The 13,483-nt window shown below is 28.4% G+C and overlaps 1 protein-coding gene across 1 annotated transcript in view; it reads left to right on the forward strand.

Annotated features, from left to right (window-relative positions):
• The window catches only part of LOC107449579 (muscle calcium channel subunit alpha-1), a 131,197-nt gene that overhangs the window by 18,792 nt on the left and 98,922 nt on the right, over nt 1–13,483 (forward strand). The window contains exons 3-7 of the mRNA XM_043047691.2: nt 950–1,102; nt 4,541–4,734; nt 7,472–7,575; nt 9,608–9,723; nt 12,614–12,661. Coding sequence (XP_042903625.1) covers nt 950–1,102; nt 4,541–4,734; nt 7,472–7,575; nt 9,608–9,723; nt 12,614–12,661 — 615 coding nt within the window. The remainder of the gene's footprint in view (nt 1–949; nt 1,103–4,540; nt 4,735–7,471; nt 7,576–9,607; nt 9,724–12,613; nt 12,662–13,483) is intronic.

Below are 13,483 nucleotides of genomic sequence, written 5' to 3' on the forward strand. Positions count from 1 at the left end.
TTATATGCTGGATAATATTTTATTTTTTAATTTCAATTTCATTATGACTAGTTATATTCATCTCGAGTCCAGCAATAGTTCATTTTATGTACTTGTTTATATTATACATTTACATTTGAATTTATTATTGCGAGTTATATTCATTGTCAGTCCAGCTTTAGTTTATATTATATACTTGCATATTCTTGCTCATATTCTAAACTTACATTTCAATTTAATTATATTCATACCAGAATTTTCTCGTGATTAAGGAAGTATTATATTTTTCAGTATATATATTTTAACATATATTTTTCAGTATAAAAAAATTAGGAAGAAATTATCAAGGTGAAAGGAGCATTCAAAATTTTAGTTCCTTTTAAGGGAAGAAAATAATTTTTCAATATTTTAATAAACAATAAGAAATTTTTCTTCCTCTTTTTTGTTGAAAGAAAATAATATTTTTTTAAAAAATGTTAATTTCCTATTTGATGTAGTTTAACAAATCTGATCATTTTTGAAAGTTGCATGTTCTGCACTTCCTTTTACGCTAAAACAATTCATAGTTGATATGCAATTTTTTTAATATTATTATTCTTCAGTTTATATCAATGTTAAAAGTTTTTGAAGAATATTCAAAAACGTCTTGGTAGTTTTTTAATTGAAGATAAACTCTCTCCTTAAACTGATTGGATATTCGAGTTATAATATAGGGTTTTGTGGTAAGAGTTCTTAATCATAAATGTTCAAATTAATGATGTTCTATTTAAGAAAATCAGATAAGAAGATGCTCTGAATAAATGTATTTTTTTATTGATGAATTCAATTTGCTATCTCAGATGATCATATTTATAATTAGCTCTTTTCGAACTATAAAGATTGTGTCTCAGCTATTCTTGTGTGTGCACTTCTAATCACATAATGTTGCACCAAAAATAAGTTATTTCTTATTTTGTGATCCTTATTTTAGGTCTTCAAGTGGTGCTCAATTCCATTCTAAAAGCCATGATTCCCCTCCTCCACATCGCCCTCCTCGTCATTTTTGTCATCATCATCTATGCAATCATTGGTCTGGAGCTTTTCTCTGGAAAAATGCACAAAACTTGTTTTGATAATGTTACTGGTATTTATTTTTTTTCTTCTAATGTGTCAAATGATATTCTTCTCTACAGCTAGCTTTTGTATCATTGCTCATGTTTATAAAATTTCTAAAACTTTATATTTTCTGAAAAAGAAAATATTGGGAAGAGTTCTTTGTAAGGCTAGTGGGAGTGGTGCAGAAAGATGGGGACAATATTTCAAAATTAGTGGTACCCCCTTGACAGAATGACGGCGACATTGTCATAGAGCGTTACAGTGTTCACACAGGACGATTTTTCCTTTAGGAAGTTAAAAAAATTTTAATTTTCTTTTCTGCTGAAATTTTCGAATTTTTTCTCTCTAAAATTATGTATAAAAGATGCAGAATATGCAAGGTTTATGACAGCTTGGATTAATTCAGGGTTTAAACCCTCCTGTCCAAACCCAATTTGCCCAAAACTGTCTTAACTGTCCAAAATTCTTTTATTCAAATTATGTCACAATTTAGAAAAATTATTGTGAAAAATAAAAGGTTAATTTTTGAGCAAGAAACATAATGATGAGAACTTTTTGTTTTATTAAAAAAAGTTTATTATTATTTTTAATATTGCATTATTTATCTTTATGCGAAAACGTAATTTATCAGTATTAAAAGCATATTTATTCGTATTTAAAGATACAGTAATCACTTTTGTTCATTGAATTGTGGGGCTTCAAAAGTTATAAATCTTTTCTTCTTATATTATATTATTTTATTTTAATAAGTTAAAACAAATTGTATAAAAAATATCAAATATTTATTAATATATGCAATTATTATGTGTACAATGGTCACACATATAGAATTTTTACCTTTTACCAATGTTCAAGGTTTTGCACACTTTAAGGTAGTTTTAGTCAGTTTAGGACAGTTTAAGACAGTAAAACCTACATGTCCTGTCCAAAACCTGTTTAGGACTTCTAAATCCCCAACCCCAAAACGATGCATAAGGAATGTTCTTAAAAGTTAAAGGAATGTTCTTATGTGTTAGAAATGCCTTTGGGCTTAGAATGTATAATTATATACATAATATCCTGTCCAATGTACAATTCTAAAAACAATATATTGACTAAATTATGAAAAAGATATTGCATTAGTTTTCCCATCAAACTTTTTGATTCAAAAGAAAATAACTAAATTCATTAGCAATGCATTCCTTTCAACGATGCTTTCAACATTCCTTTCAACAATGAAACAGTTCTGCTTTGTCTTCATTTCAACAAAAATCATTATTAAGCTTGTTTTGTTCATTTTTAGCTGCGGTGCTACTGCATATGTAAAAAAAATTAATTCAGAACTAGAATTCTGCAAATTCGATTCTGATGTAAACTTTAATTTTAATGTATTTATTTTTAAAACTATGAAAGCATTTTTCTATAGATTAACAAAATAATTAATAGTCCATTCAAAATAGTTTCTGTTAAAAATTGCTAATGAGCTTTATTTTTGAAGTTAAGGCTTCTCTAAAAGAAAGATTATTAGTTAGGCTTCTATTGTAAAAGAAAGTAATGCCAGGTTAAGTTGAAATTCCATACAAAAGTGTTATGCTTTTTATAATTTAAGATTCTTGTTTTAAATTTTTAAATTTTTTTAAAATAAAAAATGATATATTTTTAATTTTAAACTAGCGTATAGTTCGTCAGGTTAGCTTCTCTTCATGCTAGGGCTAACACAATAGACCAGAGAAAGAAAGTCCCTTTTTCTCGCCAACCCGACCGAGCCAAAACCTGTCCTAAACAATGACCCCTCACTCCTACTTGAAATAGTTCTACCTCGTTAAGATAGTCACCCCCACTGGTCCAGACCAATGGCTAGGGGAGTTCTTACTATATTTGGGAGACAAACTATATTTGTATTCTAATGAAAACAATATATTAGCAAATTGTAAATATGAAGCTATTGTTTATAAATATTCATGTATTGTGTGTAAACTGCTGTTTTATTTTAAAAAGCATTTAAACTATGGAAAATAAAAATTTTGTATTTCGAGAAAATTCCATTCAAAGAAAATGTGTCTCAGAACTTGTGCTCAGTATGTCCTTACTGCCAACCAAAATCTTAGTTTTAAGTTTCAAACATAATCTTCAAAGCGATATTTTAAGTTCACAAGTATATTTCAGAATCTCATACTTTCGAGTTTATACAATAGTAAAAAACAAATGCTTTAAAATGGGTAAAAAAAAAAGACGTGATTACTTTGGATAACTGTTGTTTTATGCTAATGTATAATCTTGTAATATTGCCAAGTTGGTCACCAGGATGTGTGATGTTTTATTTATGACAATCGGAGGGTTTGACGTTACATATCATTCTGTAGTGCGTGATTGTCTTAGTAATGAACGTAGGGAATACTTTTTTAGAGCTTATTATTCCTGCCCTGGATGTTGGTTTAAAAGTACATTGTTTATTTACTCTTTTACACATACATGCTTGAAAAGTTGTTGCTAATAGTAAGACAAGTCTGAAGTTTCTTTACAATATTTTCTTATTCAGCAAAATGGCAATATTGTTGACACCTCAAAATATATTTTTGTCAAAATATATAAAGCATGTATATGCACCCCGGTGCCAGAACCGTAATGACACGGTGACATTGTTGCAGAACGTTACAAAATTATTGCAAAAAGAATTTTCCTTTAGAAAGAAAAAATATCTTATTTTCCTTTTTTGAAATTTTTTCGCTGAAATTATATTTAGAAGATGCCTTTTTCGCGCATTGGAGGGGAAAGAAATGCTCGTAATTTTTTTATTCTTATTTGATAAGAATGAAAAATAAAGAATATTGAAGTAAAAAATTTCTTTTCTGCAGAAATGTTTGAGAGATTTTTTTTCTCCATAGTTATATTCAAAAGATTCCTATTTCACCCACCAGACGGATAAGAAATGATCTTGCTTTTTTTAAAATTCTTATTGGAAACAAATAAAACTGAAAAAAGTTTGGTTTTATTTTCTTTTACAAATTTCACAATTTTTAATTATTTTTTTTCATGTGATTATGATTTACGAAATGCAAAAAGGAAATTATTCGATTGTTTTCCTCTTACAAAATGTGAGAATATTGCCTGTGATATGAAAATAAAAAAATATTACATCTTCATTTTAAAAAAAATACACACAATTTTATTTTAACCAAAAAGGTTTTTTTTTGTGGGAAATAGGTTTCTGTTGCTTTAAATTCAATGAATAATGTGTATATTAGTTATTATTAAAAGTATCTCGCGGAAAGATATTAGTGCAAGAGAGGTTTTTTGCAGAAAGCCCAAAAAAATTCTGCCCCCAGGGTATATGTATTATTCAGTATATGTATATCTGTTTGTTTACAAATATTTTGCTGTCTTATTGTTTGTATATTAATATGTATGTGAATATTTTGCTATCAGTTATATGTATATTCAATATATGTATTAACTCTAAGGAAGTAACTAAACTATTTTATTGTAGGTGAGATATCGATCAAAGGAGAACCTCATCCGTGTGGTGATTCTGGCTTCCAGTGTGAAGGTGTGGGAGAAGTCTGCCGCCTCTATTGGGACGGTCCAAATTACGGAATCATAAATTTTGACAATTTTGGTCTGGCCATGCTCACTGTTTTCCAATGTGTTACCAATGAAGGATGGACCAATGTTCTATACAATGTTAGTATTCATTCATTGAACTCACATTACAGAGATAAAAATTGTTTCATATTGTATTAGCAGTCAAAATTGCTTCAGCATTCAGGGTTGTCACTGGGAAAACCTGGAAAATACGGGGAATTTAAAAATTACCTAAAATAGCAGAGAAAATGCCGTAAATTTTAAATTTTTTTTTTTGCTAACTGGGAAAATACAGGTAATTTTGTTTCTTATTTTCGTCTTTTAAATAATGACCACTCAAAGCGTAATGTATGGGATATATAAGAAGGATATTGCAGCTATACTAAACTATTTCATTTACTATTGCATTATTTAAGTATGTTCAGTTGTTCCTTTTTTTTCTCAAGTTTTTCCAGCAATTGAAATTACTAAATATAATTAGCCCTATATAGCTTGCACAAGAGCACAGTAATTGTGTTTCCTCTTAATATATTGTGTAAGATATGTACAGGGAATACATAGAGAATTCCTCCCCCCCAATTTGAGTGGCAACCCTGAGCATGGGTAGCGGAAATCCAACAAAGCAGCAATTTTTTTTCTCGATTAAAATATTTTATTTCAATATCATAAACTGCATATTCATTCTATTTAGAAGTGTTTTTTTTTGTTTGATTTCTTTATTGTATTTAATAAACTTCTCCTGAGTAAAGCTATTATCTGTTCTTTTAAAAGTTTCTCAACTAAATTATGACATTGGACGAAAAGTAAATAAATTGTTACCTACTGGCTTTTACATTACAGGGATTAAATGTATCGTTTTATGAAATTAAATTTGAATAATAGTTTTTGCATAAATTTTTAAAATACCTGTGCAAGTTTTGTTGCACAACTTTTACGATAAGCTGACTAAACTAATTTGGTTTTAATGAAAATAGTGATTCAGATTGACACCTCTTGATAGTGATTTCAAATAACTGACTATCAAATTGACTAAAATCTAAATATTTGGTAAGAGAAGTAAATACCTGATACAATTAACTTGAACCAAAGATGTTTGTGCTCTGAAAAATCCGGATTTTTTGCTGGCCGCGATCCGGAAATTTCTGGAAATCCAAGGTCCAGAAATTTCAAGAAATCATCGATCACATTTATGTGAAACAATTCTTGTATATTTTATTTAAAAATCTTATAACTAGAATTTATACTTGACATCTCTTTCATTTGTAAATATTTTTTCTGATAGAAAATAAATGCAATTAGTGATAAAAGTATGCTTATACATAATTAATTTAAATTATGCTGCTTATAATTTATTTAGACTTTCATGTTTTGAAAATATCAATGATTTTAAATTTATAAAGACATTACATTTTTGAAATGCGTCATTTATGATTTTAATCAAGACATTTTCAGGAGTTTTGAGTTGGGCTCACAATTACCCCTGCTTGAACCAAATACCAATTGGGTGTTTGGTACAAGCGGTCAATTACTAAATAATTGAATAATTAATCCATGTTAAACAAGGTGCGTAGCGATTTTAAAAAGTGCTCGAAGGTGCTTATTTTTTATTTTCATTTTTTAAGATCCCTTTTAAGGTGCCACATATTCTGCAAAGGCGTGCTTTTCACATTGTTCTATTCACCGTTTTCACAATTCATTCAACCACAATATATTTCAGAGTACCTCCAGTTCATATTGTATGAAAGCATCAATCATTTTACATGTTTGATAAGATACTTGTGAGTCCGCATGCACGTCTACTGAGCTGGGTTCGGTGAGATTATTGCACTGTCATTTGCAACTCTGCTGCAATTTGCAAGATATTCTCAATTTCAGGCTTCATTTTCCATTCCGAGATCTCAAACCGAAAAATCTTTCGATCATTTTATAATCGCTAATATAATCAAGAAAAGAGTTCTTTGTCAGAAACTTATTTTATCATAATCATGTAAAGTCTTTGAAAATTATTTTGTATTTCCTTAATGTTTGAGTGTTTAAAAGGTGCTTATTTTTTGTTGAAAGAATTGGCCGTGATTAACTGTGGTCATTTGCTGCCTTTTAGAATTTTGAATTTAAATTGTTAAGAATTCTGAATTTTGAGGAAATTAGAAAACTGGAAGATTGTTCTGTTGCCCAGTATTGGTAAAATTTTTCTGTCAATAGTACAACTAACCAAGTTAAATTTACTGTTGTTGCCCAAGTAGTAAAGGCCATGTTAGCATTGTCACCTTAGAGTGTTGCTATTGAACGAGAATTTCCGACATCTGGCAATATTCGAGAAACAAATAAAATTACCAAGACAGAAAAACTTTTAAGAGGATGCAAAAGAAAATTTTCCTCTCAAATTCTCTTTCTCCTTCATTACTTATTTAAAGTGTAGAGAAAGTGAGTTCAGACAAACTTAGAGTAAGCCGTGATGTTTCAAATACTGAAAATAAAATTTTAAAATATACAAATGAAAATAAAATTTTAAAATATACAAATGAAAATAAATTACGAGATGATAACTTAGGTTTACGCAACGGAGAAGTTCTCTTCAAATAATTTGTTTGCATTTTAATATTTTGAAGTATTTTTTTTAGGCGTTGAAACTTTGACTTACTCCATGTTTTCCGGAACTTACTTTTTCTTTCTTTTAAATTAATGCAGGAGAAAGAGTATTTACGACAAAAAATTTCTTCCGCGGTATGGCTTTCTCCTAAATCAGGACAAAGTCTGAATTTAAATTCCTCTTTGTGTGGTTGTTAGACAACAATTCTCTTGACTGTAATGTAAAGATCTTTGTTGTTGATTTCAGGTGAATGATTCTTGTGGTAACAGTTGGCCCTGGATTTATTTTCTTAGCCTTATCATTCTGGGATCTTTCTTTGTTCTCAATCTAGTACTTGGTGTTTTGAGTGGGTGAGTCAGTAATTTTTTGTTTAAAGTTTCCCATGCTACTTAATTTATTTAATAGTCATTTAAAGTTTTTAAATATTTCAACCCTAAAGTGAGAAAAAAGATTTTTGAGTTTTTAATTTCTGGATGATTCCCCAAATTCAGTGTCTGTCTGATATATTTTATTTTTGTTTTGAATTGCATTAGGTGGTAATTTATTTTCATTATAACATCTAATAATTTTGGCATACTAATTGCACTGTTTTGTTAAATTCATTTTTATAATTAAAGTAATATTCAATAAACATGTTAGTAGTTAGTATTTTAATTGTATTATTGTCTGCAATGCGTAAAAACACAGTTTCTAGTAGAATCCTGAAGTGAAGCATCACTGGCTGGGGTCAGTAAGCGGGCGGGTGACCACTTTGATCAGTTTTTGTAGGGACCAAGGGTGTGCGGTATTGGTCCTTGTTAAGCTGTTCTACCTTAAAGTGCTCTACTTTGCACGCAAGCAGAGGAGCCATCCCATCTTTCGAGGATTGAAATTCCGATAGCACGTCTTCGGATCATCCTCGGGGGATGTTCCCTAGACCGTCAACAATAGCGTCTACCGTCGACAATAAGAAATATAAAACTTTTCACAAAAACATGGTAACACTACTTAACTTGATCTTTTTGTAAGAAAAATTGCAATCAAGGTTGAATTAAGTTAAATTTGTATTTTCCTGTGTGAGCTGATAATTATGTTATTATTTTTAATGTTTCTTTTTAAAATAAAACAGAAACCCTGTTTTTTTTATTTTAAACCCTGTTGATTTAAATCAGCTTGATTTTAATCAAATGATTTTTTTAAAAAAATCATTGATTTAAGTCAACTGATTTTTTTTTTATATATATTGATTTGAAAAGTTAAAAAGCAGTGTTATAAATTATTAATACTTTTATTATTTCTTTTCTTAGTTTTAAAATGTATTTTAAATAAATTGCTGCATTAGTTTTAAAATTTATTATTGATGAATTAATTAATTTTAGCTAACGAAATTACTTTCTTTCTTGGTATGTGTTAAATTTCAACACATTTGAAATTACATTTTTATAAATCCTTCGATTCTTGAGATTGAAAGTACAGATTAAAGTATATTTTTGTCTTAATATGTTGACAGTATCTTTGACTTTTTCAGATTTTCTATAAGGAAATTTTGCGAAAGAAAGTTTCAATAAGTACATAGATTTTAAAAAGAACTTTTTTAGCTTAATTTATCTATTTTGATATAAGATTAAAAATGAATATTTTAATATAAAAATGTATGGATTAAATATTTATTTATTTTTTGATGAATGACTACATTTCTAAATACAATCTGTTACATTTTGTCATTTTAAAAATCGAAAGAAGAAAAATAAGTCACTAATTTAAATTGAAATTATGGTTTTTAAATTGAAACTTTTGAATAGTTAAAATATTCTTTAAATTCTCTATTTCATCTAGTCTTTAAATTTCAATCATGCATTTGTTTCAAAATGGTTTTGATGCATTCAAAGCTATGTATTATAAGGAAAAATTGTTTTAGGTAGTTAGAGCTTCTAAAATATTCTTATAATATAGTTTTAATATTAATTTAATTTTGATTAAACTTTTGTAAAGTTTTTTTAGTCACGAATCAAAGTTCTTACAGTATATTTGAATAAATAAAAAAATCCGATTTTTTTTAAAAAAATTTAAAAAAGAAAATTTAAAAAAATCACGAGCCCTGAAGTAAAACTTTAAATTAAACTTAAAACTGCTGCAACTTTAGTAAAATTGCTTTTGCTTATTATGAAGGAGTAGAATTGGTGGATGGAAATTACTTTCAAACTAAATTTTTAAGTTTTAAATCAATGCCTCAGCAAAATTACAGTATTTTGTGCACCAAACTTGTTAGTCATGTGCAAATGCCCAGTTCAGAAGTTTCTTTTCTTATAATATTGTCAATAAATTTTTTAAAAAAATTTTGTCTAAAAAAAAAAAACTTAATTTGTGTGGGTTTTCATAATATTCAAACATTTTTCGTTTCAGTGAGTTTTCAAAAGAAAGAGAAAAAGCAAAAGCGAGGGGTGACTTTCACAAACTTAGAGAGAAACAACAAATTGAAGAGGATCTCAGAGGCTATTTGGATTGGATAACGCAAGCTGGTATTTGAAACTTAATGACTATATGATTATGACTCTATATGAACCAGGGTTGGCAAGTTTTTGACACATGACGGTTTTTACCAGTTTATACCATGGTTTTTACCATCATGTCAAAAACCCTTCTGTCAAAAACTGTCAAAAACCCATAGTTTTGGTAAAATTGTATTTTTATTTGAGTTTAACTGCTTGTAATTTAAAATTAATTCATTTTAAGCAATAAAATTAGAAAAAAAGTTGTTAAAAGATATTTAAGAACAGATTCTTGCATTTTCCCAACATGATTTTATCAAAACATGCTATTTGAAGTAAAATATTAGGATACTAAACAAAATTTTCAACATTTCCAAGCATCATTTTGTTTGGCATATTACCTTACTGAAGAATGTCAAGTCATTCTTGACTTAGAGTTTGTCAGTAGCTACAAGTTTTGAAAGTTTTGTTTAGCTTATTTCTAATACTTAAAAAATGCCAAATTTTAAATTCTTCTTTTTAGTTCTTGAATTTATTAATAGTTCCAAGCTTTTTTGTTTGTTTGTTTATTTCTAACAATTAAGAAGAGCAAAATTTTGAATCCTTTGCAAATCAAGCTATAATGATAAAAATAAGTATCACTATTTTCAATAAGTATATTTCTATATGAATGTATATCCTTCTATAAGAATACATGTATATAGTTGCAAAATCAACAGCAATCATTTACAACATTCATTTATTCAATCATTTACAAAGGCAATTATGTGAAAATAATATATTGTCCGCTATATGCCATAAATTAAAGAAAACAGTAGGTTTTTGACAGTTTTTACCGGTAAAAACACGGTTTTTACCACTGTCATGTCAAAAACCAGTTTTTGATGGCCAAAACCCAACCCTGATATGAACTATATGACTCTTGGTTATCTAACGTTGAATTAAACTTACTTATTTATCACAATACCATCCTTATTGAATTTAAATGTACAATGAACAAAATAAAAATATGAAATTTTTTAACTATTAAATGAAACTGTTCCTATGCAGTCTAATTTTCTTATTATAATTGAGTGCGAAGGAATGTTTGCTCTTTATAATAACCACTCATAAAAGTTTATACACTATCCAAACACCCGGTTTTTTAAGGTGATGGTTGTGGATTTTTCTCGTGGTTTGGCCTGTGTATGTTAGTTCCTGTGGTTGGGAAACATGAACTTTGAGATGGATGTGAACAATGCTGCAATTCCAAACATTATGGCAATATTTCAGCCCATTTTTCTACCAGCAGGCTCCATTCACACATCGGGGCTTGCACAGACGTGGTTTGACGTGGAAATGAGTATTCAAAAACTGAACTGGTATTCTCAGAGGCCCTATCTAATTCTCTTTGTGAGGAATTAGAACACAGATTACATAGCCAGTTAAATCGACCCTCCTCACTGCAAGCACTCACTTCAGCTATGATGGAAGTCAATTCCTATCAAAAACTGATGGAAAGTCTTCCCAAACATATGTATCATATATAATATGTTCCTCAGGACGCTTTAAGTCCATACAATTGGGTGTCTGGATACTTTTGTCCAGATAGTGTTACCTACTTACTAAATTATAAATTTAGTTTTTGTTTCTGTATAAAAAAAGTAAGCCTTTGAACTGTTATAATTTCTCTTCCTTGTGTTATTGTTTTTTGGATGAGCTTCATGGTCTGAAAAGTATTGTCGTTTACCTTACTGCTTTTGGAAAAAGTTCCCACAATTGCTGGATTTATGACTCATTTCTCTTGCCTTTGGAATCTTAAATGGATTTTTCTAAGAAAGGATTAGCTGAACTGAAGCAGTCAAAATTTTAAAAATCGCAAAAGCATAGCTTGCTCAAATCGGGGGTTTGCTTGTTAAAAGCAAGCTCATTTTTCAGACTGACAAATTCCTGCTCTATCATTCCACCATTAAAAAGAATTAAGCTAATTCATTTTGAAAAGATAAACGGAAACTCATTGTCTTGAAACTCCTCGTTGTAATGTAATTTTGGAAGTATCAGCAATTTTAAAAAAATATGATAAATAAAAACTTAAAAATGCAAATTAACAATAAAAGCTTAGTTTTAAGTGTTAGATTATGTGTAAAACTAAAATAGATAGTTTGAATTTTCAAATAGTAGGGTCTGTTTAGAAGAAATTTACTCCGTTTACGGACTTTTCGCAAAATATATTTTCATCAAAACAGACCCTTCACAAATTTGTTTATCTTCATTATTGTTTTGTTAATTGAATAAACCCTTCCCAGGGTGGGGGCAAAAAGACATGTAAATGAACTAAGTTTTGTCCTCCGCAGATGCTTCTTTCTTTATTCGTCCGAAATGAATATTTCACATTCAGCAGTATAGGCTAAATACCAAATATTTGTATGTTGCATCTCTAGTTTAGTAGCAGCAATTGCTGTTTATATTTTAAAATTTAATTTTTTTAATTATAATTTTACAGTGTTGAGCATAATCTTGTATCTATTTACAATTAAAAAACTCCTTTAAAATTTTTTTTGCAATAACAGGACCCTATTTGCACAAAATCAGAAAAGCTGGACCCTGGTTGAAAAAATGTGACTTAACGTTTTTTTATATTCACAATTTATGAGTAATTTTTTTCACAATTTTACAAAAACATGACCTTTCACAAAATGTTTAGACAGACCCCTGAGCTGCTTTTGAATTTGTAGCTTTCTTTATTTAGTTCTTGAATGTTTTAGAGCCATTTGTCGCGCTAATTAAGTTTATTATGTTTATAATAAAACTCTTGCTTTGTGACCACACTGTCTTACTAATTTTCTCCCTCTTTAAATTTTTCAATAAGTACTCTAGATAAGTACCATGTTTTTATTTTTGTGTTTATTGTTATTTAAACTGAATGATATATTTGTTTCAGAGGATATTGATCCAGATGAAGGCGGTAATCAAGATGAAGATAGACTAGGTCAATATTTTTTAATGATTTTTTAACTATATAACTTTAAATATATGTACTTTATTTTTAAACTTTTTAACTTTATATATAAGTACTTTATTTCTAAACTTTACAACTACTTTAACTTTTAATTTAATTACTTTTTAAACTTTATAATTACTTTATAAGTACTTTATTTTTAAACAGAATACTAAAAATTCAACTAAAAAATTAATTACTTATGTAGGTGTGATTCTTCAGTGGTAGATAATTTAATTATAAATATTATTTTAAAAAAATTATGTTAAATACAAACATGTTTGATATATAAATGGACTCACAAAATTTTCAGGGTTGCGTTATAATTACCTCTAAAGTGGAGTCTCTTGTATTGTTTTCACTTAAATTCACTTTTATAAAATCACGGGTGCCACTCTTCAGTCCTCAATCTTTGGAAAAATTCAGTGAATTCAATTCAGTCCTAAATGAATATTTTTCTACCTGATTTGAATTTTAAATTTTTCAAAAAATCCAATTTACCTCTTTTTTATTCTTGAAATTTCATATTTTTTTTCATATTTAAAATTTCATATTTTTATATAATCAGGGATGAGATTTTTCCGCTTTTTAGCGGTTTTCCGCTTTTTTCACTTTTATCTCTTGAATTTCAGCTTTTTTTTTAATCAAAAATTCAGATTTTCTAAAAATTTCACTTTTTTCTATAAGTATTCCGCTTTTTCACATTCACCGATTTTCAAAGAGAAACAGAAAATTCAAACCACATAGCTACCAATCCTTTCTTATTTTTACTTATTTTAGCTATGTTCTCCCCTTTTATACGCAGCAGATAAG

Source organism: Parasteatoda tepidariorum, chromosome 9 (genome assembly GCF_043381705.1).
Source record: "Parasteatoda tepidariorum isolate YZ-2023 chromosome 9, CAS_Ptep_4.0, whole genome shotgun sequence".
Classification (NCBI taxonomy): domain Eukaryota; kingdom Metazoa; phylum Arthropoda; class Arachnida; order Araneae; family Theridiidae; genus Parasteatoda; species Parasteatoda tepidariorum.